At 63.9% G+C, this 25,977-nt stretch overlaps 1 protein-coding gene across 5 annotated transcripts; it reads left to right on the forward strand.

The window, feature by feature from the left end:
• The first annotated feature begins 214 nt into the window (after positions 1 to 214).
• TTYH1 (tweety family member 1) lies at positions 215 to 24,886 on the forward strand. 5 transcript variants are annotated; one of them, XM_084612335.1, is made up of 14 exons: positions 215 to 483; positions 10,586 to 10,758; positions 13,577 to 13,688; positions 15,967 to 16,187; positions 16,489 to 16,584; positions 17,022 to 17,094; positions 18,668 to 18,743; positions 18,861 to 18,919; positions 19,545 to 19,637; positions 19,731 to 19,823; positions 20,010 to 20,152; positions 20,619 to 20,744; positions 22,453 to 22,531; positions 23,653 to 24,886. In XM_084612335.1, exons 1-14 carry the CDS (start codon positions 358 to 360, stop codon positions 23,716 to 23,718), a joined length of 1,536 nt encoding a protein of 511 aa, XP_084468461.1. In that variant the 5' UTR covers positions 215 to 357; the 3' UTR covers positions 23,719 to 24,886. The 5 variants fall into 5 exon arrangements, with proteins under 5 accessions (XP_084468461.1, XP_084468464.1, XP_084468462.1 ...); XM_084612338.1 differs by having other exon boundaries at positions 20,619 to 20,667; XM_084612336.1 differs by having other exon boundaries at positions 18,864 to 18,919.
• Positions 24,887 to 25,977: the final 1,091 nt, after the last annotated feature.

The following is a 25,977-nucleotide window of genomic DNA, read 5'->3' on the forward strand; positions in this document are numbered from 1 at the left end:
CACCACCAGGGGGCGCTGTATCCCCCCCCCCCGGGGCTGGGGAGCGAAGGGTTAATTTAAAGGGGTCCCCTAGGGACAGGGGTGGAGAGGGAGGGAAAGCTAGGAAGTTCCACGGCGTCACCACCAGGTGGCGCTGCCCCTCCCCCATAGCCCCCCCCCCCGCTCCCACTCTCCCCGCCTGCAAAATACCACCCCCCCACACACACCCCCCACGCCAAATCTCCGCTCGCTCACTCGCTCTCCAGCTCTCTGCCCACCCCGACCCCCCCCCGAGCCCCATGGGCGGCGCCAGCCAGTGAGCCAGGGGACCCAGGCGTCCGGCGAGAGGGTCCCCCGCACGCGCGCCCACGGGGTGCCATGGGGTCCCCCCAGGAGTACCAGGCGTCGTGGTGGGTTTACCTGCTCCACCAGGTGCCCCGCACCAATTTCCAGTTCGAGGCGGTGGAGAGCAGCTTCGCCCCCCAGGACAGGGAGTACCAGCAGGTAAGGGGGCCACGGGGGACAGGAAGACGGAGGTGCGGAGAGGGGGGGAAGAGATGGACAGAAACAGGCAAAAAGGCAGGGAGAGATGGAGAGAAAGAAAAGGGGAGAGAGAAAGAGAGAGATGCATGAAGCAGTGTGTGTGTTGGAGGAAGGGGATGGACAGAAGGAGGCAGGAGGGATGGAGAAGAGATGGATGGAGCAGTGTGTGTGTTGGAGGAAGGGGATGGACAGAAGGAGGCAGGAGGGATGGAGAAGAGATGGAGGGAGCAGTGTGTGTTGAAGGAAGGGGAATGGAGGGATGAAGAGGAGAGGTGGATGGAGCAGTGTGTGTGTGTTGGAGGAAGGGATGGATAGAAGGAGACAGGAGGGATGGAGGATGGATGGAGCAGTGTGTGTGTTGGAGGAAGGGGATGGACAGAAGGAAGCAGGAGGGATGGAGGAGAGATGGATGGAGCAGTGTGTGTGTGTTGGAGGAAGGGATGGATAGAAGGAGACAGGAGGGATGGAGGATGGATGGAGCAGTGTGTGTGTGTTGGAGGAAGGGATGGATAGAAGGAGACAGGAGGGATGGAGGATGGATGGATGGAGCAGTGTGTGTGTGTTGGAGGAAGGGATGGATAGAAGGAGACAGGAGGGATGGAGGATGGATGGAGCAGTGTGTGTGTTGGAGGAAGGGGATGGACAGAAGGAAGCAGGAGGGATGGAGGAGAGATGGATGGAGCAGTGTGTGTGTTGGAGGAAGGGGATGGACAGAAGGAGGCAGGAGGGATGGAGAAGAGATGGATGGAGCAGTGTGTGTGTTGGAGGAAGGGGATGGACAGAAGGAGGCAGGAGGGATGGAGGAGAGATGGATGGAGCAGTGTGTGTTGAAGGAAGGGGAATGGAGGGATGAAGAGGAGAGGTGGATGGAGCTGTGTGTGTGTTGGAGGAAGGGGATGGACAGAAGGAGAGAGGAGGGATGGAGAAGAGATGGAGGGAGCAGTGTGTGTGTGTTGGAGGAAGGGATGGATAGAAGGAAGCAGGAGGGATGGAGGAGAGATGGATGGAGCAGTGTGTGTGTGTTGGAGGAAGGGATGGATAGAAGGAGACAGGAGGGATGGAGGGATGAAGGGGAGAGATGGATGGAGCAGTGTGTGTGTTGGAGGAAGGGGATGGACAGAAGGAGAGAGGAGGGATGGAGAAGAGATGGAGGGAGCAGTGTGTGTGTGTTGGAGGAAGGGATGGATAGAAGGAAGCAGGAGGGATGGAGGAGAGATGGATGGAGCAGTGTGTGTGTGTTGGAGGAAGGGATGGATAGAAGGAGACAGGAGGGATGGAGGATGGATGGAGCAGTGTGTGTGTTGGAGGAAGGGGATGGACAGAAGGAAGCAGGAGGGATGGAGGAGAGATGGATGGAGCAGTGTGTGTGTGTTGGAGGAAGGGATGGATAGAAGGAGACAGGAGGGATGGAGGATGGATGGAGCAGTGTGTGTGTTGGAGGAAGGGGATGGACAGAAGGAGAGAGGAGGGATGGAGAAGAGATGGATGGAGCAGTGTGTGTTGAAGGAAGGGGAATGGAGGGATGAAGAGGAGAGATGGATGGAGCTGTGTGTGTGTTGGAGGAAGGGGATGGATAGAAAGAGACAGGAGGGATGGAGGGATGAAGGGGAGAGATGGATGGAGCAGTGTGTGTGTTGGAGGAAGGGATGGATAGAAGGAGACAGGAGGGATGGAGGATGGATGGAGCAGTGTGTGTGTTGGAGGAAGGGGATGGACAGAAGGAAGCAGGAGGGATGGAGGAGAGATGGATGGAGCAGTGTGTGTGTGTTGGAGGAAGGGATGGATAGAAGGAGACAGGAGGGATGGAGGATGGATGGAGCAGTGTGTGTGTTGGAGGAAGGGGATGGACAGAAGGAGAGAGGAGGGATGGAGAAGAGATGGATGGAGCAGTGTGTGTTGAAGGAAGGGGAATGGAGGGATGAAGAGGAGAGATGGATGGAGCTGTGTGTGTGTTGGAGGAAGGGGATGGATAGAAAGAGACTGGAGGGATGGAGGGATGGAGGAGAGATGGATGGAGCAGTTTGTGTTGAAGGAAGGGGGATGGATAGAAGGAGACAGGAGGGATGGAGGGGGAGAGGAGGGCAGGACACAGAAAGAGGAAAGAGATGGACCAAAGGAGGAAGAAAATGAGGGTGGGATGGGGACGGACAGACCGGAGCGATGGAGGGACCCGAAGGAGAGAAAGAGAGAGGAGGAGAGAGACCAGCAGCGTGAGGGAGGAAGAAGACTCGTGAGCCAGGCCTCCACGCAGGGACAGATCGGGGAGGGCGGGGGCAGAGGGAGTGCTGAGCCGGAAAGGGGGCACAGTGGAGGCAAGCAGGGGTGGAGGGGACATGTCTGTGTCCTGGGTCTGGCCTGGCAGTGGGGCCAACGGGGGTGGTGGGGGAGGTAATTGTCCGGGGTGGGGGTTTAATCTCTTGTTATGCTGGGAGCCCCCTGTTATGTGTACTGGGAGAGACTGTAGGGGGCGGGGGTCATACTCTACTTCAGAGGTCACCGTCCAGGGCCCCTCCAATGGGGGCAGCTCCTCCCCCTACAGTGGAGTGTGGGCCGTGGGGGGGGGGTCTGTCTGTCTGTCCCCAGAGCTATCTGTCTGTTCCCACTCACTCAGCTCTATCCATCCATCCATCCCATCCCTCTGTCTGCCTGGCCATCCATCCCCACACTCCTCTACCTCCATCCCCATCCCTCCATCCATCCCATCCCTCTGCCTGGCCATCCATCCCCACACTCCTCTACCTCCATCTCCATCCCTCCTTCCATCCCATCCCTCTGTCTGCCTGGCCATCCACCCCCACACTCGTCTACCTCCATCCCCATCCCTCCTTCCATCCCATCCCTCTGTCTGTCTGGCCATCCATCCCCACACTCCTCTACCTCCATCTCCATCCCTCCTTCCATCCCATCCCTCTGTCTGCCTGGCCATCCACCCCCACACTCCTCTACCTCCTTCTCCATCCCTCCTTCCATCCCATCCCTCTGTCTGCCTGGCCATCCATCCCCACACTCCTCTACCTCCATCTCCATCCCTCCATCCATCCCATCCCTCTGTCTGCCTGGCCATCCACCCCCACACTCGTCTACCTCCATCCCCATCCCTCCTTCCATCCCATCCCTCTGTCTGTCTGGCCATCCATCCCCACACTCCTCTACCTCCATCCCCATCCCTCCATCCATCCCATCCCTCTGTCTGCCTGGCCATCCATCCCCACACTCCTCTACCTCCATCCCCATCCCTCCTTCCATCCCATCCCTCTGTCTGTCTGGCCATCCACCCCCACACTCGTCTACCTCCATCCCCATCCCTCCTTCCATCCCATCCCTCTGTCTGCCTGGCCATCCACCCCCACACTCGTCTACCTCCATCCCCATCCCTCCTTCCATCCCATCCCTCTGTCTGTCTGGCCATCCATCCCCACACTCCTCTACCTCCATCCCCATCCCTCCTTCCATCCCATCCCTCTGTCTGCCTGGCCATCCATCCCCACACTCCTCTACCTCCATCCCCATCCCTCCATCCATCCCATCCCTCTGTCTGCCTGGCCATCCATCCCCACACTCCTCTACCTCCATCCCCATCCCTCCTTCCATCCCATCCCTCTGTCTGTCTGGCCATCGACCCCCACACTCCTCTACCTCCATCCCCATCCCTCCTTCCATCCCATCCCTCTGTCTGTCTGGCCACCCACCCCCACACTCCTCTACCTCCATCCCCATCCCTCCTTCCATCCCATCCCTCTGTCTGTCTGGCCATCGACCCCCACACTCCTCTACCTCCATCCCCATCCCTCCTTCCATCCCATCCCTCTGTCTGTCTGGCCACCCACCCCCACACTCCTCTACCTCCATCCCCATCCCTCCTTCCATCCCATCCCTCTGTCTGTCTGGCCACCCACCCCCACACTCCTCTACCTCCATCTCCATCCCTCCATCCATCCCATCCCTCTGTCTGCCTGGCCATCCACCCCCACACTCGTCTACCTCCATCCCCATCCCTCCTTCCATCCCATCCCTCTGTCTGTCTGGCCATCCATCCCCACACTCCTCTACCTCCATCCCCATCCCTCCATCCATCCCATCCCTCTGTCTGTCTGGCCATCCATCCCCACACTCCTCTACCTCCATCCCCATCCCTCCATCCATCCCATCCCTCTGTCTGTCTGGCCATCCACCCCCACACTCCTCTACCTCCATCCCCATCCCTCCTTCCATCCCATCCCTCTGTATGTCTGGCCATCCATCCCCACACTCCTCTACCTCCATCCCCATCCCTCCATCCATCCCATCCCTCTGTCTGTCTGGCCATCCACCCCCACACTCCTCTACCTCCATCCCCATCCCTCCTTCCATCCCATCCCTCTGTCTGTCTGGCCATCCATCCCCACACTCCTCTACCTCCATCCCCATCCCTCCATCCATCCCATCCCTCTGTCTGTCTGGCCATCCATCCCCACACTCCTCTACCTCCATCCCCATCCCTCCTTCCATCCCATCCCTCTGTCTGTCTGGCCATCCATCCCCACACTCCTCTACCTCCATCCCCATCCCTCCATCCATCCCATCCCTCTGTCTGTCTGGCCATCCATCCCCACACTCCTCTACCTCCATCCCCATCCCTCCTTCCATCCCATCCCTCTGTCTGTCTGGCCATCCACCCCCACACTCCTCTACCTCCATCCCCATCCCTCCATCCATCCCATCCCTCTGTCTGTCTGGCCATCCATCCCCACACTCCTCTACCTCCATCCCCATCCCTCCTTCCATCCCATCCCTCTGTCTGTCTGGCCATCCATCCCCACACTCCTCTACCTCCATCCCCATCCCTCCATCCATCCCATCCCTCTGTCTGTCTGGCCATCCATCCCCACACTCCTCTACCTCCATCCCCATCCCTCCTTCCATCCCATCCCTCTGTCTGTCTGGCCATCCACCCCCACACTCCTCTACCTCCATCCCCATCCCTCCATCCATCCCATCCCTCTGTCTGCCTCTGTCTGCCGTGGCGTTCTTAGACTTTCCTCGGAATCATCCGGGCGAGGGGCCTGAGCCAAAGTGGCCTGAAAGCCCGTCTTGGGGCTGGTCCTTGGAGGGTTTTAAGAACAAGTGGAACAAACGCCAGCCGGAGCTGATCTAAGTTGCGTTGGAGATGGAGTCATGACCCCTTAAGGTCTCTTCCGGCCCCACAGTTCTAGGATAACACGCAGAGAAATTGACCGGACGAGCGCGTACGAAATAAACCGATGCGTGGTGGACGTCCTAGAAGGACATCCCCACGCCTCATCTGAGCACACGTCACGTTCACCCCGGCTTTGAGCGCCGTTACCTGCAGTCGACTCACATTTTGCAGCCCCAAACAGACACAGTGGGAAATGCCCCTGTGAATGGGGGGGCTGCCCCACACTGTCTGAGAAAGGACCAGTTGCCCAGATAGTCCCACAGCTGAGGGGAATTAAGTGACCTGAGCGACCCATGATTGGGATGCTGCAGACCTTGGACACTGGTAAGAGGGTCTTCGAGCTGGATCCTGGAGTGAAGGGTGGGCCCAGGCTCCCCTGCCGGCCACTGGGTAAGGGACTTAGGCTGGGCTGTGGGATGGTTCATCCCATTTGACTTTGATACCCTGAGAGGGGGAAAGCGCGTCGTGAGCACGGAGGGCCAAGCCACGACGAGGGAGCACTCCAAGTCGCAGAGAGAGAGAGGCTGCGGTGTGCACGACCAAGCGACGGAAGGGGGCATTGGACCTAGAAGGAACTAATTCCCAGAGCAGCCAAGAGGGGGCACCCTAACAGCGAGCGAGCCCCGTGACAGCCCTGACAAGGGCAGAGGATGAATTAGGGGAGTTGAGCCCAGGTGAGCCCAGAAGGTGATCCACCCCCCAAGGCTGTGGAGGAAGCCGGGGGATGATGCCCCCAAATCTGGTGATCGGTCAGACCCTGAGCATAGGAGCAAGATGTCACCAGCCAGGCTACTGGACCAAGCTGAACCAAAATATGGGCCCCTCTGATTGTGGTATAAACGTGTCCTCACACAGGGAGCCACCCCCACATAGCGACAGCACATCCAACCTGGTTCTGGAATAGCATCTCCATGTAGACTCGAGGCACTCACTTGATTGGGCCCAGCTAAAAGGGGTCACTTTTCCGCGGCCTGGAAATCCAGGAAGGGCACAGAGTGCAGTCCTCTGCTATAGCTCCATCTTCAAACCACTTAGGCTGATCCAGATGGTTAGAAACTTTCTTCTAATTTCCAGCCTCAGTTTATCCATGCCCATTTGTTCTTGAGCCAGGCACTGTTCTTCTCCCTCCCTGCTGTTTGCCCCCCTGAAAGCAATCGGATCCCCTCCCAGCCTCCATTGTAAGCTAAACATGCCAAACTCTTTGAGTTTCTTCTCATAAAATCGACTGTCCAGTCTCCGGATCATCCCAGCAACTGATCCAGTTTGGGTTCCTGGTTCTTGCCACTGAGAGGCCAGAATTAGACATGGCATCCCAGAAAAGCTAAAGTGAGAACAATCCAGAGGAGAAATATCTACAGTGCAAACTTTTTACCAGTGCGGATAATGAACCATCGCAAGAGTCTCCTCTAGGGATGAAGTAGAGTCTCTAGTCCTTAGAGTCTGATCTACTGGATCTTTTCTTCCGTCACGTTAGTGCAAGCGAATTAACTCAACTGAGTCGAAACGCCTTCTCAGCGCTCCTTAAGACCCATCTTCAAAGACTTGTCTACACACAATCATGGTCCCACTATAACTCTTCTGGTCTAGCTAAGCCATCCTTTCCCTTGGAGGGGCTGCAGGAATACGGGTTGCTTATACTGCTATAGCTATTCCTGTCTGGGAAAGGGAATAAACTGTACGGGTATCAAGCAGCGTAGCCTAATGGAGAGTCCCAGACTGGGACTAAAGAGACCTTGTTCTGCTCGGGGACTTTGGTCAGGTCACTGCCTCAGTTAATGGGGATAATTACACTGACCTCCTTTGTCAGGTGCTTTGAGATCTACCAATGGGCTATTAAACCTCAGACTTCCGGCTTAAGCCAAGATCTTCGCTACAAGATTAGGATGGAAGCTACGTGGGTGCAGGTTCTTACACATCGGCGACCAGGAAGTTCTGAGACCTCCCTCTGGTAGGGAAAGACCGAGGTAGTTTGATTCCGACACTGACGGTGTACCCCAGATCTACAGCAAACGGCATTCCCGTGGGTGCAACATTGCCCATAGACGTGGCCTCTCTGAAAGTCTGCGTTGGCTGCTTTGAGAGTCAGACTGTCGGAGGCACTGCCCTAACTCACTGCCTTTATATCGCATTTAGGGCGTCCGTGGACAGACTCAAACAGAAGTAACAAAGTGTGAATTCAAAAAATAAAAGTAGCTGATCCAAAAGATCAAGAGGCAACTTGACTAGGACGTAGGACGTAGGAGGACCTTCCCGGGGGTGTGTGTGGGGGGGGCGTATCAGCTGCTCTTTGACCTGGTGGTGGCAGGCAGAGGACACAAGGGCTGGAAGCCAGACACCAGACACCGTCAGACTGGGAAGAAGGCACCAGGTTTGAACAGCGAGGGGGGAGTAACTCAGCTGAGTCAAAGCGCCTCGTTGGGACAAGCCACCAAGGGAAGTGGCGGAGTCTATCTCTCGATGGCCGATCGACCTCCTCCCAAGCCCCCCAACTGGGGGTTTGGCCCCATTGCCGCCGATGGAGCGAGGGCCGATTGACACCCCTCCTCTCCTGCCCAGCTGGGGGTCTGGCCCCATTGCCTCGGACTATTGACACCAGCTGGGGATTGATCTCTGGGCAGATTAAGGCCAAATCTGGCCTCCACCTGCACTCCTGCCCTGGGGATTACGAGATGCAAATATCAAAAGTACTGCTTCTTTTTTTTAAACAAAATGCAAATTAGCTGGGAATTAACGTGGGTCAGGAGTAGTCTGCGTAACGGGGGGGCAGCTTGTTTATGAGCTTTAATCCGGTCTATCCATCCCTCCCTCCCCCCACACTCCTCCATCCCTCTTTCCCTCTCCTGCATCTATCCCTCCCTCTCCACACTCCCCTCCATCCATCCCTCCCTCCCCCCACACCCCTCCATCCCTCCCCCAAACTCCTCCATCCATCCATCCACTCCCCTGCATCTATCCCTCCCTCCCCCCACACCCTCCTTCCCTCCCCCCACACTCCTCCATCCATCCATCCATCCATCCACTCCCCTGCATCTATCCCTCCCTGCCCCCACACTCCTCCATCCATCCATCCCGCCCCCCACACCCTTCCATCCCTCCTTCCCTCCCCTGCATCTATCCCTCCCTCTCCACATTCCCCTCCATCCATCCCTCCCTCCCCCACACTCCTCCATCCCTCCCTCCCCCCACACCCCTCCATCCATCCATCCACTCCCGTGCATCTATCCCTCCCTCCCCCCACACCCCTCCATCCCTCCCTCCCCCCACACTCCTCCATCCCTCCTTCCCTCCCCCCACACTCCTCCATCCATCCATCCACTCACCTCCATCCCTCCCTCCCTCCCTGCACTCCCCTCCATCCCTCCTTCCCTCCCCCCACACCCAGGGAGCCAGATTTCCTGGTGATTCCCTTGGCAGGCAGAACCAGGAGCCGAGCTCTGGATTCGCTGCTATGTAGGTCACCGGGGGCCCCCCGCGCGGCAGAGCCAGGCACGGGGCAGCCGCTCAGCCATCCGTCCCCCCCAGGCGCCCCTCCTGTCCCCACGCGGCCCTCCATCCCCACACACAGCCCCTATCCCTCCCTCCATCCCCACACACAGCCCCCCACCCCTCCCTGTCCCTCTCTCCCTCCCCACACACACCCATCCCCGTCACTCTATCCCTGCCCATCCATCCACCCCACGTGCCCCTCCGTCCCCACGCACCCCTCCCTCCATCCCCACACACAGCCCCCCATCCCTCCGCACACACAACCTCCCATCCCTCCCTCCCTCTATCCCTGCCCATCTGTCCCCCCAACGTGCCCCTTCGTCCCCACACACCCCTCCCTCTGTCCCCATGCGCCCCTCATCCCTCCCTCCATCCCCCCCCACACCCCTCCATCCCTCCCCATCCCTCCATCCCCATGCACCCCTTCATCCCCCCCACAGCCCCCCATCCCTCCCTCCATCCCCACACATGGCCCCATGGGCCTCTGCCTGCCCACCACCCCTGCCGCCGGCTGGAAACGGGCCACAGCCCCACGGGCCCCCACCTGCCCCCGCCACCTGCCGGGCCAAAGTAAACGGCACTGGGCTGTCTCTGCATCCCCATGCATGCTCCTCTGTCTGTCTGTCCATCCATCACGCCCCCCTCCCCGCCCCCGATACCCTCCGTGTCCGTCCCCACACGCCCATCACTGGACGGACAGGTATAGGGGAAGGATGGGTGGGTGGATGGAGGCTGCGTGGGGAGCGAGGGACAGACAGACAGACAGACAGACAGACAGACGAGCTGTATTTCTCTGACTGGCAAGCCCTGGCCGCCCTCCAGCAGAAGCAGGCTGTGAAATGTCTCTCAGCTCCCGCCGCCCCCGGCGCCCCCCCCGCCCCCTCCCCCGCATGCTGCCAGCTGCTGTGGGGTGGGGGCCTGGCCCACGCAGTTTCACTGGGGGCGGTTTCACCATCTAAGCCTGGAGCAAATTGAGAGCAGCTGTAATCTGCTGGGCCAGGCTTGTGTTTGCTTGGGGGGGGTCGGGGCGGGAGATTGGGGCTGGCTGGGAGGATAGCCACAGGGCCGGGCACCCTGGACATGCCCTCATCTGCCCCCTTTGGGCCCTGGGGGGCAGGGATCACCACAGGGCCAAGCACCTTCTCCTAGAAATATAGGCGAGAACCCAGGAGTCCTGGCTCCCAGCCCCCCTGCTCTAACCACTGGACCCCGCAACCCTCCCAGAGCCAGGGAGAGAACCCAGGAGTCCTGGCTCCCAGCCCCCCGGCTCTAACCACTGGACCCCGCACCCCTCCCAGAGCCGGGGAGAGAACCCAGGAGTCCTGGCTCCCAGGCCCTCCCACCCCCCACGCTCTAACCACTGTCTGTGGGTTGATCTGCGTCTGTCTGTCCGTCCCCCAGGCCCTGCTGCTCCTGGCCAGCGTGGCCGGGCTCTGCCTGGCGATCAGCCTGGGGCTGATCTGCGTCCACCTGATCCGGTTCTGCTGCTGCGACCCGGAGGACGAGGACGAGCCCAAGCCGCAGAGGGTTTGCTGCGTCACCTGGAGCTGCGTGGCCGCCATTGTCATCTGCTGGTGGGGACCCAGGGAAGGGGGGGGACACGGATGGGGCTGGGGGGTCAGAGCCCCCCCCAACCTGTGTGAGAAGGTGGGGGGACTGGGCAATGTCGGCTGAGGCCCCAACAAACTCGCTTCAGGAATGGTTCCAGCATGGGATGGGAGCCAGCGCACCCTAGAGGGAACAGGCCCCGGGCCCCATTCCCTGCCCCCCTGAACCAGCCAGTCCCTGCCCTGGGGCCAGGTGGGAGCCGGCACCCCCTATAGGGGACAGACCCCAAGCCCCATTCCCTGCCCCCCTGAGCCAGCCAGTCCCTGCCCTGGGGCCAGGTGGGAGCCGGCGCCCCCTAGAGGGGACAGGCCCCGGGCCCCATTCCCTGCCCCCCTGAGCCAGCCAGTCCCTGCCCTGGGGCCAGGTGGGAGCCAGCGCCCCCTAGAGGGGACAGGCCCCGAGCCCCACTCCCCGCCCCCCATTCTCTAAGCCTTTGCTAAGGAGGCTGCTGGGGTTGGTATCTGTCCTCCCCGCCCCGCAGCCTCCCTGGGTCCATCAGACTCCCCATTGTCCTGGCTTTGTTTGGCACTGGCTGTCAGTGCCCCCCCTCCCCGCCTGACCCCCAGCTACCATAAAGAGCTGCTTGTTTCCTGGCGCTATAGGAAACCAGGTCCCTTTTCTCCCCCTGGCCCCGGCCTGGGTCCCCCGGCTCCTTTGTCTCTTTGTTCCGCCATGGCCGTGCCCCCGCATGGTCCCCCCGGCCCCCCCATTCTTGCCAATCCCCGCCCCTTCACTGCCACACAGGGAGAAAAACAAAACTTCCCAGCTCCGGGCGCCAAGGCAGAAGGCCAAGTTCATGGGACAAAAACACAGTCAGTCCCCCTCCCGCACCAGAGCTGGGGATGGAACCCAGGAGTCCTGGCTCCCAGCCCCCCCCTGCTCTAACCACTAGACCCCACTCCCCTCCCAGAGCCGGGGAGAGAACCCAGGAGTCCTGGCTCCCAGCCCCCCCCCCGCTCTGACCACTAGCCCCCACTCCCCTCTCACTGTGGGGAATTTCACCAGACTCTCCATTCTCCGGGCTGGGTTATTGAGTCTCTCCTCCCCCATCCCAGCCCCATACCCCCCTCCCTGGGGGTCGCTGGCAGCCCCCTGAGAAGGAGCCAGGCTGGGGGGAGAAGGGCCCCATTGAGAGCCCAGCCCCAGGCCATTCAGAGAGCGGACAATGGGCCCCTCTGTGTGCCAGGGGCTGGCTGGGGGGCGGGAGCCCAACTCCCCTGGGCTCAGACCCAGGCCGGCTCCTGAGCAGCCGGGCCGCAGACAGGGAGGGCCCAAACCCCAGAGCACCCTGGTCCCATTGCTACGCCGAGGGGAGTGGGGTCTAGTGGTTAGAAGTAGCGGGGCTGGGAGCCAGGACGCCTGGGTTCTCTCCCTGCCCCTCTCCCACCCAGCTTGGCTCGGTGATGGGGAAAGAAACTGGCTCCGCCCCCCCCGCCCCCCCCCATGGCTCCTGCCCTGCAAGGAAGGGGCCTCATTAGCGTGACAATGGGGCTATGGAGGGGGCGGTTGCCATGGCAGCAGGATTTTGGGAGCCAGCCAGACAAATGTCACAGACAAATGGAATTGGGGGGGGTATGGGGGGAGATGGGAGGCATGGGGGGAAGGTACAAGGGGGAGGGCGATGGAAAGGTCCAGCAGGGGTTGGAGGGGGATGGGGACGGAGTGGTCGGGCGGGATGAGGGGTACGAGGGGGAGAGGATGGCAGGGTCTGGGGGTGAATGGGGGGGATGGAAGGGAATGGGGGGCATGAGGGGGTATGGGAAGTACCAGGGGGATAAGAGGGAGGGAGGTGGGGTTGGGAGGTACGAGGGGGATGGGTACAGAGGGGGTGGGGTTGGGAGGTATGGGGGGATGGAGGGGTCTGGGGGGATGGGAGGTACGAGGGAGATGAGGGGGAGGGAGGTGGAGTTGGGAGGTATGCGGGGGATGGGGACGGAGGGGGGTGGGGTTGGGAGGTATGGGGGGATGGAGGGGTCTGGGGGGTGTATGGGGGTGGGGTTGGGAGGTATGGGGAGATGGAGGGGTCTGGGCTGTATGGGGTGGGGTTGGGAGGTATGGGGGGATGGGAACAAAGGGGGGTGGGATTGGGAGGTATGGGGGGGATGGAGGGGTCTGGGGGGATGGGAGGTACGAGGGGGAGGGAGGGGGAGTTGGGAGTTATGGGGGGGATGGGAACAAAGGGGGGTGGGGTTGGGAGGTATGGGGGGGATGGAGGGGTCCGGGGGGTATGGGAGGTATGAGGGGGAGGGATAGGGAGTTGGGAGTTATGGGGGAGTGGGGTAGGGAGGGGTCCAGGAGAGTCCGTGGGGGGCTGATCACTGGCTGCTGCCCCAGAACTCGAGGGGTTTCTCCGGCAGGGCGCCCCTCTCATTATCTGCAGGGCTGTAATTACCCCACCCCCATTCTGATTGCTGGGGGGGGCGGATCTGGCTGTCAGGAGCCTGCTGCCTCCTGGGGGTGGGGGCCAGTGACAGCTGGATGGGCCTGTGGGTGTGATGTGGGGGCGGGATCCCAGGCTGGCAGGGCCCAGCTCCCCCCCTCCCGCTGCCCCCCTCCCCTCTGTGCTAAGAAGTTTATGGGTCTTCATCCGTCATCCTGGCCGTCGCCCCCCCCGTCCCCCCCCGCCTCCTCTCCCCAGCTGAACTCTGCCCCATGCCCGTCTCCCTGCCCCCACGCCTGGGGGGTGCCCGGGGCGGGGGGCTGGAGCGCCAGTGGGATGGGGCTGAGCTGGGGGGGTGGGACTCGTCCCCCCACCGGTGCTGACCCCCCTTGTGCCCCCCCCAGTGCAGGGATCGGCCTGGGCTTCTACGGGAACAGCGAGACCAACGACGGGGTCGGGCAGGTCACGGCCGCGCTGCTGGACGCCAACCTGACGCTGCAGAGCGCCGACGCGCTGGTGAGCCCCCCCAGGTCCCCCCTGTGCCCCCCACTGCCCTCCTACCTCCCCCTGTGCCCCCAGCCCCTAATGCCAACCTGACGCTGCAGAGCGCCGACGCGCTGGTGAGCCCCCCCGTGCCCCCCCAGGTCCCCCCTGTGCCCCCCACTGCCCTCCTACCTCCCCCTGTGCCCCCCACTGCCCTCATACCTCCCCCTGTGCCCCCAGCCCCTAATGCCAACCTGACGCTGCAGAGCGCCGACGCGCTGGTGAGCCCCCCCGTGCCCCCCCAGGTCCCCCCTGTGCCCCCCACTGCCCTCCTACCTCCCCCTGTGCTCCCCACTGCCCTCCTACCTCCCCCTGCGCCCCCAGCCCCTAATGCCAACCTGACGCTGCAGAGCGCCGACGTGCTGGTGAGCCCCCCCGTGCCCCCCCGGCCCCCCCTGTGCCCCCCACTGCCCTCCTACCTCCCCCTGCGCCCCCAGCCCCTAATGCCAACCTGACGCTGCAGAGCGCCGACGTGCTGGTGAGCCCCCCCAGGTCCCCCCTGTGCCCCCCACTGCCCTCCTACCTCCCCCTGTGCCCCCCACTGCCCTCGTACCTCCCCCTGTGCCCCCAGCCCCTAATGCCAACCTGACGCTGCAGAGCGCCGACGCGCTGGTGAGCCCCCCGTGCCCCCCCAGGTCCCCCCTGTGCCCCCCACTGCCCTCCTACCTCCCCCTGTGCCCCCCACTGCCCTCGTACCTCCCCCTGCGCCCCCAGCCCCTAATGCCAACCTGACGCTGCAGAGCGCCGACGTGCTGGTGAGCCCCCCCGTGCCCCCCCGGCCCCCCCTGTGCCCCCCACTGCCCTCCTACCTCCCCCTGCGCCCCCAGCCCCTAATGCCAACCTGACGCTGCAGAGCGCCGACGTGCTGGTGAGCCCCCCCAGGTCCCCCCTGTGCCCCCCACTGCCCTCCTACCTCCCCCTGTGCCCCCCACTGCCCTCGTACCTCCCCCTGTGCCCCCAGCCCCTAATGCCAACCTGACGCTGCAGAGCGCCGACGCGCTGGTGAGCCCCCCGTGCCCCCCCAGGTCCCCCCTGTGCCCCCCACTGCCCTCCTACCTCCCCCTGTGCCCCCCACTGCCCTCGTACCTCCCCCTGTGCCCCCAGCCCCTAATGCCAACCTGACGCTGCAGAGCGCCGACGTGCTGGTGAGCCCCCCCGTGCCCCCCCTGGCCCCCCCTGTGCCCCCCACTGCCCTCCTACCTCCCCCTGCGCCCCCAGCCCCTAATGCCAACCTGACGCTGCAGAGCGCCGACGCGCTGGTGAGCCCCCCCAGGTCCCCCCTGTGCCCCCCACTGCCCTCCTACCTCCCCCTGTGCCCCCCACTGCCCTCGTACCTCCCCCTGTGCCCCCAGCCCCTAATGCCAACCTGACGCTGCAGAGCGCCGACGCGCTGGTGAGCCCCCCCGTGCCCCCCCAGGTCCCCCCTGTGCCCCCCACTGCCCTCCTACCTCCCCCTGCGCCCCCAGCCCCTAATGCCAACCTGACGCTGCAGAGCGCCGACGTGCTGGTGAGCCCCCCCGTGCCCCCCCTGGCCCCCCCTGTGCCCCCCACTGCCCTCCTACCTCCCCCTGCGCCCCCAGCCCCTAATGCCAACCTGACGCTGCAGAGCGCCGACGCGCTGGTGAGCCCCCCCGTGCCCCCCCAGGTCCCCCCTGTGCCCCCCACTGCCCTCCTACCTCCCCCTGTGCCCCCCACTGCCCTCCTACCTCCCCCTGCGCCCCCCAGCACCAACCACCCGCTGCAAGGTGCGGACACACTGGTGAGGCCCCCGTGCCGCCTGCCCCCCGCCACTCCCCACAGCCCCCCAAAGCTCCCAGAGCCCCACTCCCCCCCGCCCCCGCTAGCTGCCCAGGGAGCGACTCCCCCACCCTGTGCTGCGCGGGGACCCTGCACACACGGGCAGGGGAAGTGTGTGAGGGGGCACATGGCAACACGCAGGCGTGGGGGTGGGTGACACCTCGCACACGCGTGTGGGGAGGCATGACGGTGGAACACGCGTCTGAGGGCAGGCGTTGATGGTGGCCCACGAGTGGGGGGCGGCGTGACCATAACGCACACGTGTGGGGGGAGGCAGGACGGTGGCCCACGTGTGTGGGGGAGGCTTGACCAGGACACACGCGTGTGGGGGGCGAGGCATGACACAGCACACGCCTGTGGGGGGAGGCGTGACTGTGACAAGCCACGTGGAGGGGAGGCGTGACGGTGACACACGCATGTGCCGGGCGCCTGACCCGGGCCCCTTCCCCCCCAGGTGCGCCGGACGCTGGGGCTGCTGTCGGGGGCCGTGGGGGGGGACCTGACGCGGCTGGAGGAGGAGCTGGTCCCCCGCACCGAGTTCGTGGCCGTCGTGCGCAACACGCGGCGCCAGGCCGAGGCCGTGGCCCAGATCCTGGCGGGTCTCCCGTTCTGGGGGGCCCTGGGGGGCAGCCCCAGCCAGCTGGCCCTCGGCCTGGCCTACCTGGAGGACTACAGGTGAGATCCGGGGGCGGGGGAGATGGGAGGGAACGGGGGGGTCCTGAGAGCTGCCTCCCCCCTCCAGGTGGCTGGCGGGGGGCAGGGGACGGAGGGGGCGGGGGGCTGGGCTCCCCCCTGCCCCCCAGGTGACTGGCGGGGGGCGGGGGAGGCAGGGGGGCTGGGCTGGCAGGGAGCGTGGGACGGAGGGGGCGGGGGGCTGGGCTCCCCCCTGGGCTCCCCCCTGCCCCCCAGGTGGCTGGCGGGGGGCGGGGGAGGCAGGGGGGCTGGGCTCACCCCTGGGCCCCCCCTCACCCCCCAGGTGGCTGGCCTATATCCTGCTGCTGCTGCTGGACCTGGCCATTGGCCTCTTCACCCTGCTGGGGCTGGCGAAGCAGATCAAGTGGCTGCTGGTCGTGTGAGTCGGGGGAGACCTGGGGGGGGGCGGGGGGCAGCTGCAGTCACTGGGACCCGATCCCCCCCTCACAGCCCCCATCTTCTATTTACCAGCCCCCTCCCCCCACATCTCCCCTCCTGCCCTGCCCCCCACTGTCCCCCATCTTCCCTTCACCATCCCCACAGCCCCCTCCCTCAACCCCCCCATCCCTCCACAACCCCCATTGTCCCACCTCCTCCCCCATCATGCCTCACAGCCCCCCTGCCTGGTGATGAGAGGGGAATGGGGTGCAGTGGTTAGAGCGGGGGTGGGGGCTGGGAGCCAGGACGCCTGGGTTCTCTCCCTGGCTCTGGGAGGGGGCAGGGGTGAGAGGCTGTTTCTCCCTGCCCCACAGGCTGGGGGAGGGGCTGAGTTGGGCCTTTCCCAGCTCCTGACTCCAGTGTCTCCCCTCCCCCCAGAATGACTGTGATGAGTTTCTTCGTTCTCATCCTGAGCTGGGGCTCCCTGGGGCTGGAGATGGCAGCAGCTGTGGTGAGTGAAGGGCTGGCGGGGGGCGGTTGTGGGTCTCAGCCCCGTTCTCGCCACACCAGGAGATCAGTGCCTCCTGGGGCTGCGGGTCAGGAGTGAGGGGCACCGGCAGTTACTCTGAATATTATCTCAGGAGGGGTATGCCATGAAAGGGTTAATCCTCCCCCGCACCCCATTAAAGATAACCAGGGCCAGGGCAATTAAATTATCTCACCTTAGAGAACCCAGGCTGCCCCCCACCCCCGCCCCAGCCCTGCTGGTGCCCCTCACTCCCGACCCACAGCCCCCTGCTAGTCCCACCCTCGGCTCCCCCCAGCCCTGCCGGTGCCCATCACTCCCAACCCACAGCCCCCTGCTAGTCCCACCCTCGGCTCCCCCCAGCCCTGCCCGAGCCCCTCGCTCCCGACCCGCAGCCCCCTGCTAGCCTGGCCCTGGGCTCCCTCCAGCCCTGCCCGAGCCCCTCACTCCCGACCCACAGCCCCCAGCTAGCCCAGCCCTGTCCCCCCCAGCCCTGCTGGTGCCCCTCACTCCCCACCCGCAGCCCCCTCCTAGCCTGGCCCTGCCCCCCCCAGCCCTGCCGGCGCCCCTCACTCCCCACCCACAGCCCCCTGCTAGTCCCACCCTGGGCTCCCCCCAGCCCTGCCGGTGCCCCTCACTCCCAACCCACAGCCCCCTGCTAGTCCCACCCTCGGCTCCCCCCAGCCCTGCCCGAGCCCCTCACTCCCGACGCACAGCCCCCTGCTAGTCCCACCCTCGGCTCCCCCCAGCCCTGCCCGAACCCCTCGCTCCCGACCCGCAGCCCCCTGCTAGCCCAGCCCTGGGCTCCCCCCAGCCCTGCCCGAGCCCCTCACTCCCGACCCACAGCCCCAGCTAGCCCAGCCCTGTCCCCCCCAGCCCTGCTGGTGCCCCTCACTCCCCACCCGCAGCCCCCTCCTAGCCCGGCCCTGCCCCCCCCAGCCCTGCCCGCGCCCCTCACTCCCCACCCGCAGCCCCCTGCTAGTCCCACCCTGGGCTCCCCCCAGCCCTGCCGGTGCCCCTCACTCCCAACCCACAGCCCCCTGCTAGTCCCACCCTCGGCTCCCCCCAGCCCTGCCCGAGCCCCTCACTCCCGACGCACAGCCCCCTGCTAGTCCCACCCTCGGCTCCCCCCAGCCCTGCCCGAACCCCTCGCTCCCGACCCGCAGCCCCCTGCTAGCCCAGCCCTGGGCTCCCCCCAGCCCTGCCCGAGCCCCTCACTCCCGACCCACAGCCCCAGCTAGCCCAGCCCTGTCCCCCCCAGCCCTGCTGGTGCCCCTCACTCCCCACCCGCAGCCCCCTCCTAGCCCGGCCCTGCCCCCCCCAGCCCTGCCGGCGCCCCTCACTCCCCACCCGCAGCCCCCTGCTAGCCTGGCCCTGGGCTCCCTCCAGCCCTGCCAGTGCCCCTCGCTCCCCACCCGCAGCCCCCTGCTAGTCCCACCCTCAGCTCCCCCCAGCCCTGCCGGTGCCCCTCACTCCCCACCCGCAGCCCCCTGCTAGCCCGGCCCTGGGCCCCTGGGCCCAGACCTGATTCTTAGCTGATTACTCCCGCACCCCGCAGGGACTCAGTGATTTCTGCTCTGACCCAGATGGCTTCGTCCTGAACCTGACCCAGGCCAAGACAGACCTTAACCCAGGTAGGCACTAGAGGCAGGAGGCCGGGCTAGATGGGCCCACGGGGCTGATGGGGGCGGGGGAGGGGAGACGAGACTAGAGGGGCCCATTATTAACCCCTTCCTTCTCCCCACCCCCAGCAGAAATCCTCCAGTACTATCTCGCCTGCAGGCTGGACGTCCCGAACCCCTTCCAACAGGTGAGACCCCAACAACTCACCCGTGAACTGAGCTGGCTGGGGCTCAGACTGGGCCGGGTGGGGGAGGGGCACACCAGCACCACCAGTAGGGAGGCCTGGGCTCTGGATTCTGGGGGCTGAGTGTGTGGGGGGAGCCCCAGGGCCGGGCTAGCAGGGGGCTGCGGGTCGGGAGTGAGGGGCACCGGCAGGGCTGGGGGGGGGCCCAGGGCCGGGCTAGCAGGGGGCTGTGGGTCGGGAGTGAGGGGCACCGGCAGGGCTGGGGGGAGCCCCAGGGCCGGGCTAGCAGGGGGCTGCGGGTCGGGAGTGAGGGGCACCGGCAGGGCTGGGGGGGAGCCCAGGGCCGGGCTAGCAGGGGGCTGTGGGTCGGGAGTGAGGGGCACCGGCAGGGCTGGGGGGGAGCCCAGGGCCGGGCTAGCAGGGGGCTGCGGGTCGGGAGTGAGGGGCACTGGCGGGGCTGGGGGAGGGGCTAAGGGGGGCCTCTACCTGAACCCACCACTAGAGGGCGCCAGACATGGTCGTGCAGCCGGTTTGCACCGTGGGCCGGGGCCGGAGCTGGGGCGGGGGGGAGGGAGCCGCACCCCCCCGCTCCCGTCTGCGCCCCCCAATCCCGCTCTCACCCCCCCAGAGGCTGACCATGTCGCAGCGGGCGCTGTCCAGCATCCACTCCCAGCTGCACGGCCTGGAGAGAGAAGCTATCCCACAGTTCCCCGCGGCAGAGGTCAGTGCAGGCTAGGGAGTAAAGCCAAGGGGGTGGGGGGACGGGCGGGGAGCCCGGACGCCTGGGTTCCATCCCTCTCTCTCCCTCCCCCAGAGGAACCTGGTGTCTGTGCAGGGCACCCTGAACACCACGGAAAGCAACTTCCACCAGCTGGTCGCGCTGCTCAACTGCCGGGGACTTCACAAGGTATCGGCTCCTGTCCCCCCGGGGGGGTCCTGCTGCCGGGCCCCCCTCTGGCAGCATTCCCCCCCCCCCGGCTATGGTAGCCCCCCCCCCCCAGCCATGGGAGCTCCCCCAGGCTCCGCCCCCCTGAGCTGTGGCAGCTCCCAGGCTCCGCCCCCCAGCGGGCCAGTGACGCCGTCTCTCCGCCAGGACTACGTGGACGCGCTCAAGGGGCTCTGTTATGACGGCATGGAGGGGCTGCTCTTCCTGCTGCTCTTCTCCCTCCTCTCGGCCCTCGCCTTCACCACAGCCGTCTGCAGCCTGCCCCGCGCCTGGGAGAGGTTCCAGAGCAGGTGGGCAGGGCCAGGTGCAGGGGGCGGGGCTTCTGAGGGGGTGGAGCCGAGCGGGCAGCAGGGGGTGGGGCGCAGCTGGGTATAGGGGGCGGGACATCTAGGGTGGGAGGGCGGTTCTGCTTGTGGTGGGTGGGGCCACTCACAGTGGGGGTGGGGCATCTGGGGTGGGGATGGTTGGGACAGGTGGGTGGAGCTTCTCAGAGTGGAGGGAGTGGGCGGGGCATCTGGGATGGGCGGGACTGCTAGCAGTGGGGGGCGGGGCCTGTTGTGGCAGCGCAGCAGGTTGCCGGGGGGGGGAAGGGGGAGGCGGGGGGTGTGGTTCTGGCAGGGGCGGGGCATCTGGCCAGGGGGCGGGAGCAGTCACGGCGGTGGGCAGGTATCTGGGGGGGACGGGCAGGGGGACATGTCATGTGGGGGGGGGCATCGCCAAGCAGCCCCCCGCCAACCCCCCCTCTCCGGCCGGCAGGGACGCGGCATATGAGGACACAGAGGACGACGACCCCTTCACCCCTCAGGCACGTAGCCCCCCGCCCCGCTCCAGCCTGCGCCTCTCGGCCCCACCCATTTCCAACGCCCCCGTCTCACAGTACATGTGAGTAGCCCCCATCCCCTCCCCCCCCCACGGACCGCAGCCGGGGGCTGGGCTGGGGGCCAGCGGGCGCTGGGCGTCCGTCCCTCGCTCCCCACCCCGTGTCTGTCTGTCCCACCTCACCGGCCGGCTGGCCCCGCTGTGGTTCTCCTTCCCCCTTGCACCCGTCTCTCCATTTGTTTGTCCACACCCCCGTCCGACCCCGTTACACCCCCGTCCCTCCATCCGTCCCTTTGACCATCCAGCCATCCACCCCCAGCTACCCCTCCCTCCGTTCCCTCTCTCCCTCATTCCCCTGTCGCTCTTCTCATCCATCCGTCCGTCCCCCCTCTCCCCGCCCCGCCCCGGCAACAGCTCCGTCTCGGCTGCGCCGGCATTCGCCAGACCCCAGCCTGCCTGGGACTTAGGGGTCAGGTGCCCCAGTGCTAAGCTGGGCCAGGTGCTGATGGGTGCCCCCTCCATATTACCCCCTGTCCTGCCTTGCTGGATGGGGGAAGGCAGTCCAGGGGACCCTCCCCAACCATCAGTGGGCTCTGCCCTCCCCTATGGGCCCCTCCAGCCAATCTCTGTCCCGTTCTGCAATTAAAGCTATCCCCCCGAGCCACCACTGGGGGGCACATGGCAACCGCCTCCCCCTCCTCCGCCCCCACCCACCCTCCCACACACACTGTCCGGTTGTTTCTGGATTCACTCTGCCCAGAGCTCGAAGGGTTACTTATAACAATACCAGCTAGTGGGGGATGGGCCTCTAGGACTGTTCAGACCAGATCAGACTCATGGGCCCATCTAGCCTGGTATCCCGGCTGCTGCCCTGGTTCAGATCCGTGGGCCCCTCTAGCCCGGTATCCCAGCTGCTGCCCTGCGACAGAGCCATGGGCCCATCTAGCCTGGTATCCCGGCTGCTGCCCTGGTTCAGATCCGTGGGCCCCTCTAGCCCGGTATCCCAGCTGCTGCCCTGCCACAGAGCCATGGGCCCATCTAGCCCGGTATCCCGGCTGCTGCCCTGGTTCAGAGCCATGGGCCCATCTAGCCCGGTATCCCGGCTGCTGCCCTGGTTCAGAGCCATGGGCCCATCTAGCCCGGTATCCCGGCTGCTGCCCTGGTTCAGATCCGTGGGCCCCTCTAGCCCGGTATCCCGGCTGCTGCCCTGGTTCAGAGCCATGGGCCCATCTAGCCCGGTATCCCGGCTGCTGCCCTGGTTCAGAGCCATGGGCCCATCTAGCCCCATATCCCGGCTGCTGCCCTGGTTCAGATCCGTGGGCCCCTCTAGCCCGGTATCCCGGCTGCTGCCCTGGTTCAGAGCCATGGGCCCATCTAGCCCGGTATCCCGGCTGCTGCCCTGGTTCAGAGCCATGGGCCCATCTAGCCCCGTATCCCGGCTGCTGCCCTGTGACTGAACGATGGGCTCCTCTAGCCTGGTATCCCGGCTGGCCTCTCTTAAATAGATTCCTGGCCCCAGTTAAACCAAGACATCCAGCTGTTTCTGTCTGCCCCCCTGCCCCACCCCCAATCACCAGTGGGCAGCCCTGGGTTCGACGACCGAGCCCATGGCACGGCCCTGCAGAGATTTGGGGGGGAGGAGGAAGCTGGGGGTAGAGTGATGTCACACACACCCCCAGTTCGGGGACCTGGCTCTCGGAGGGGGGGCAGGATTCTCCCCACCCCCACCCCCAGCCCTCCCAGCTAGCGCCTATCTCGCTCTCCTCGGCAGGAATCAAAGCGGTTTGTTCAGTGGCAGTCCTCGATATGATAGCGTGCCCCTCCTGGACCGGCACTCCCCGCCCCCCTCGGTAAGTCTCTCCCCTCCCCAGCCTGTGCCCCCACTCCCGGGGCGGCGGGAGGGATCCCCCCAGAGGACAACCTGGCACTGTGGGGCCGCTGTGCCCCCTTAACTCACTGGCCTGGGCTGTCTCACACAGTGTCACCCCAGTGACAAGCTGCGAACCCTCTGCAGGCACTGTGATCACTCAGCCAGCAGCATGGGCAGGTCCCCACACCCCAGCAACATGGCATGACAGCTCCCTGAACCTCTCAGAGAGGGACCCCAGCCAGTCGCCCCAGCCTGGCACCCCAGAAATACACCGTCTTCCACTGCTCGGGGACTCCCTCGGACGGTGCAAGCTGATTCATTAGTTTACCATTCCGGCAAAAGGGGAGTGGATCCACACTGGTTTGGGTAAAACATCAAACAGGTTTATTAACTCCAGCAAGACAGAGTGTCAGTGAGTCTTGGTAGCAGGCTCAGAGAACAGAGTCGCTTACCTAAGAAATAAAACTAGAAATGGCGTCTCAATTTAACCGTCTGAGCAAGATTTGAACCAAACAACCTCTCCCGCTAACAAGCCGCTCACTGCTCCTCACTACACAGGCCGGGTTCCCTTCCAGCCTGGGACCAGTCTCCCTAGCTCAAAGTCTTTGTCTTCTGGACAGTTTTCTGGGTGTGGAGATGGGAGAGGAGAGAGGCCAAGTGAGGATGTCACTGTCCCTTTTTTTATACTTTCTTCCAGCTGCTAGAAAGATTCTTGCCGGTGAGGCAGCCCCCATTGGTCGGGCAGTTCAAAAAAGAACTAGATAAGTTCCTGGAGGATCAGTCCATCAATGGCTATTGGCCAGGATGGGCAGGGATGGTGTCCCGAGCCTCCCCACCTCGGGGATTATCAGTAGCATACAGACAGCAAAACTTCCCACACAATGGGAGCACACACAAGCCAACAGGACATGCGTTCAAATGATGCCTCACAAGGCCTGCTTTGTACCAAACATCATAATCCCATCCCAGGGGTGAATGCTGGGGCTCCAGGAGGCTGCTTTGACAGACAGAAAGTCACATCGTCCCCTCCAGTCTATCCCCCACACCCCCATCTCTCTCTCATCTCTCACCCCCATCTCTCTCTCTCCCCCTCCCCCCCAGTACTCACCCAGCATGCAGGCATCTTACGTCGGCGCCAGCCAAGAGGAACCAGGCCCCCGATACTGAATGGACTTCCTGACCTAGAATCCGACCCACAGCCCCCACCCCTGACTAACACATGGACCAGCTGCCCTCTCCCCTCCCGCCAGGTGCTGCTGGGCCTGACAGAACCAAACAGGGGGGGAAGGAGACAGACCAGGGCTGCGCCCCCACCCCTCCACCCCCACCATGGCTACCTCCTGCTGACCTGTCCCTCGGTCTATCTGGGTTTGATGCCAGGGATCTGTGCCCCTGAGAAGGGGGAGGGGCTGAAGGAAGAGGGTTCCCCCATAAGAATCCCTGGGGGGAGAAAACAGGAGGAAAGCGAAAGAATGAATGGAGGAGTGAAAGAATGAGCCTGAGAGGGCAGAACAGGTGAATGGAGGAAGGAGAGAGTGTGAGAGTGAAAGGGAAGGAAAGAAGAAGTGAAAGAGTAGAGTGAATGGATGGCGGGGAAGAGTGAAGTGAAAGGGGAAAGAATGGAGAAATTAAAGAGATGAATGAATGAATGAGCAAAAAAAGAGTTGAAAGAATAGGAGAAGGAATGCGTGGAGAAAAGAAGGAAGAGGGAAAGAAGGAAGGAAAAAAGTGAAAAAAAGCAAAAAAACGGTGAAAGAAGGAGGGGGGAAAGAATGAAAGGCCAGAAAGAAGGAGCAAAAGGAGGAACGAGAGAGTGAACGGATGAATGAGTGGGAGAAGAACAAATGAGAGAAAAAGAAAAGAACTCAAAGCTTGCCTGAACTGCACAGGAGCGTGAAAGAGACAGAGGGAAGGAATGAAGTGTGAAAAAACAGAGCGAAAGAACGGGGGAAAGATAGACGAAAGATGGGGTGGGAAAAAAAAGAGTAAAGGAATGAAGGAGTGAAAAAGAACAAATGAAAAGGAGCCCATCAAAAAATGGGGGAACGAGAGAGCAAGGGGGAAGACAGAGAGAGCAGTGGCCAGACAGACAGACAAGTGAGCCTGGCCAGCCCTGGGGCCGGGCCAGCCCCAATTAACGTCTAACCCCCCCCCCCCCCCGCTGTAGGGGGCCAGCCCCCGGCCCCCGGGTTGTAGAACAGAGACCTGTAGGCAGAGGAGAGGTGACTGGCGTGACCTGGGGGGGGACCCCACCTGCCGTCCCAATTAGAGCCTCAGCCACTAACAAGCCTTCGATCCAGAGGAACGAGAAATAAAAGGGAAATTTTATTTTAAAGGGAGCTGCGTGTGCGCTTTGATTTGCCTCTCCTCTAGGGGGCGCCAACCCTGATCTGGCCCCCGGGTGGGGACTGGCTGGCTCAGGGGGGCAGGGAATGGGGCACGGGGCCTTTCCCCTCCATGGGGCGCTGGCTCCGATCTGGCCCCAGGTGAAATGAGTTCAGCCACTGTCCCCTGTCAGGCCAATCCATGTCATGACTGACACAAACGGGGCTCCAGAACCGAGGCCAAAGGGGCCCCAGAACCTGAATGCCCCTCTGCCCCCTAGTGGGGGCCGCCCTTGGGGTGGGAGCACGGGGAGGCTGGTCCCCACTGTTAACACTCCATAGCCCATGGCGGGAGGGGGAGGAGGGGGAAAGCTGGCATCTGGTTGGCCACTGTCAGACGCAGAAGCCCTAGCTTCCACCTCTTTCCCTCCCAGAGCTGGAGATAGAACCCAGGAGTCCTGGCTCCCAGCCTCCCCCACTCTCACCACTAGACCCTGCTCCCCTCTCAGAGCAGGGGATAGAACCCAGGAGTCCTGGCCACCCCTCCGAGCTCTCAGCACTAGACCCCTGTCACAGACTCCCAGGCCCCGTTCTCTCTCGGCTCTGTACGGCCCCTGGGAGAACCCCCTTCGGTGTGAGAGCCCCTTCCCCCGAGGGTCATCCTCATTCTCTGGGGTTAGGCCCTCGGGCTCCACCACCTCCTGGGGCTGCACCTCTGAGCCTCCAGCCCGCCTGGCTCTCTCCGTGAGCCCCATCGGGGAGGCCACTCGCTCTGGCCCCATAGCGCTGTCTACACCGAGGGTTAGGTGGGTGTAACTGCGTTGCTCCGGGGTGTGGATTTCCCCCCACCCTCCGAGTGATGAAGTTATACTGGTATCGGTCTGTAGCATAGACCTGGCCAGAGAAAAATGTTCCCGGCAGCTGTTTTTATTTCCTTCCAGAATTTCAAGCGGCTGGGACGAGCAGATTTGCAGGTCGCCTCTTCACGGGGCAATTAGCAACGTTTTTGTGTTGTGATGTCTGTGTTTCGCCAGCCTTGGTGATGGGCAGGGGCCGATCCCTGCAGCGGGCAGCGCCGTGGATCCAGAGCAAACCTTTTATT

The sequence above is a fragment of the Lepidochelys olivacea genome (assembly GCF_965140295.1).
Source record: "Lepidochelys olivacea isolate rLepOli2 genome assembly, chromosome: 23".
NCBI lineage: Eukaryota > Metazoa > Chordata > Testudines > Cheloniidae > Lepidochelys > Lepidochelys olivacea.

What these genes read in the sequence shown, in the direction of transcription:
- TTYH1 (XM_084612335.1), top strand. Translation starts at nt 358, where the DNA reads ATGGGGTCCCCCCAGGAGTACCAGGCGTCGTGGTGGGTTTACCTGCTC. An exon ending in GCCTACCTGGAGGACTACAG is followed by an intron (nt 16,188 to 16,488) that starts GTGAGATCCGGG and finishes CTCACCCCCCAG; the next exon opens with GTGGCTGGCCTATATCCTGC. An exon ending in CACAGTTCCCCGCGGCAGAG is followed by an intron (nt 19,638 to 19,730) that starts GTCAGTGCAGGC and finishes TCCCTCCCCCAG; the next exon opens with AGGAACCTGGTGTCTGTGCA.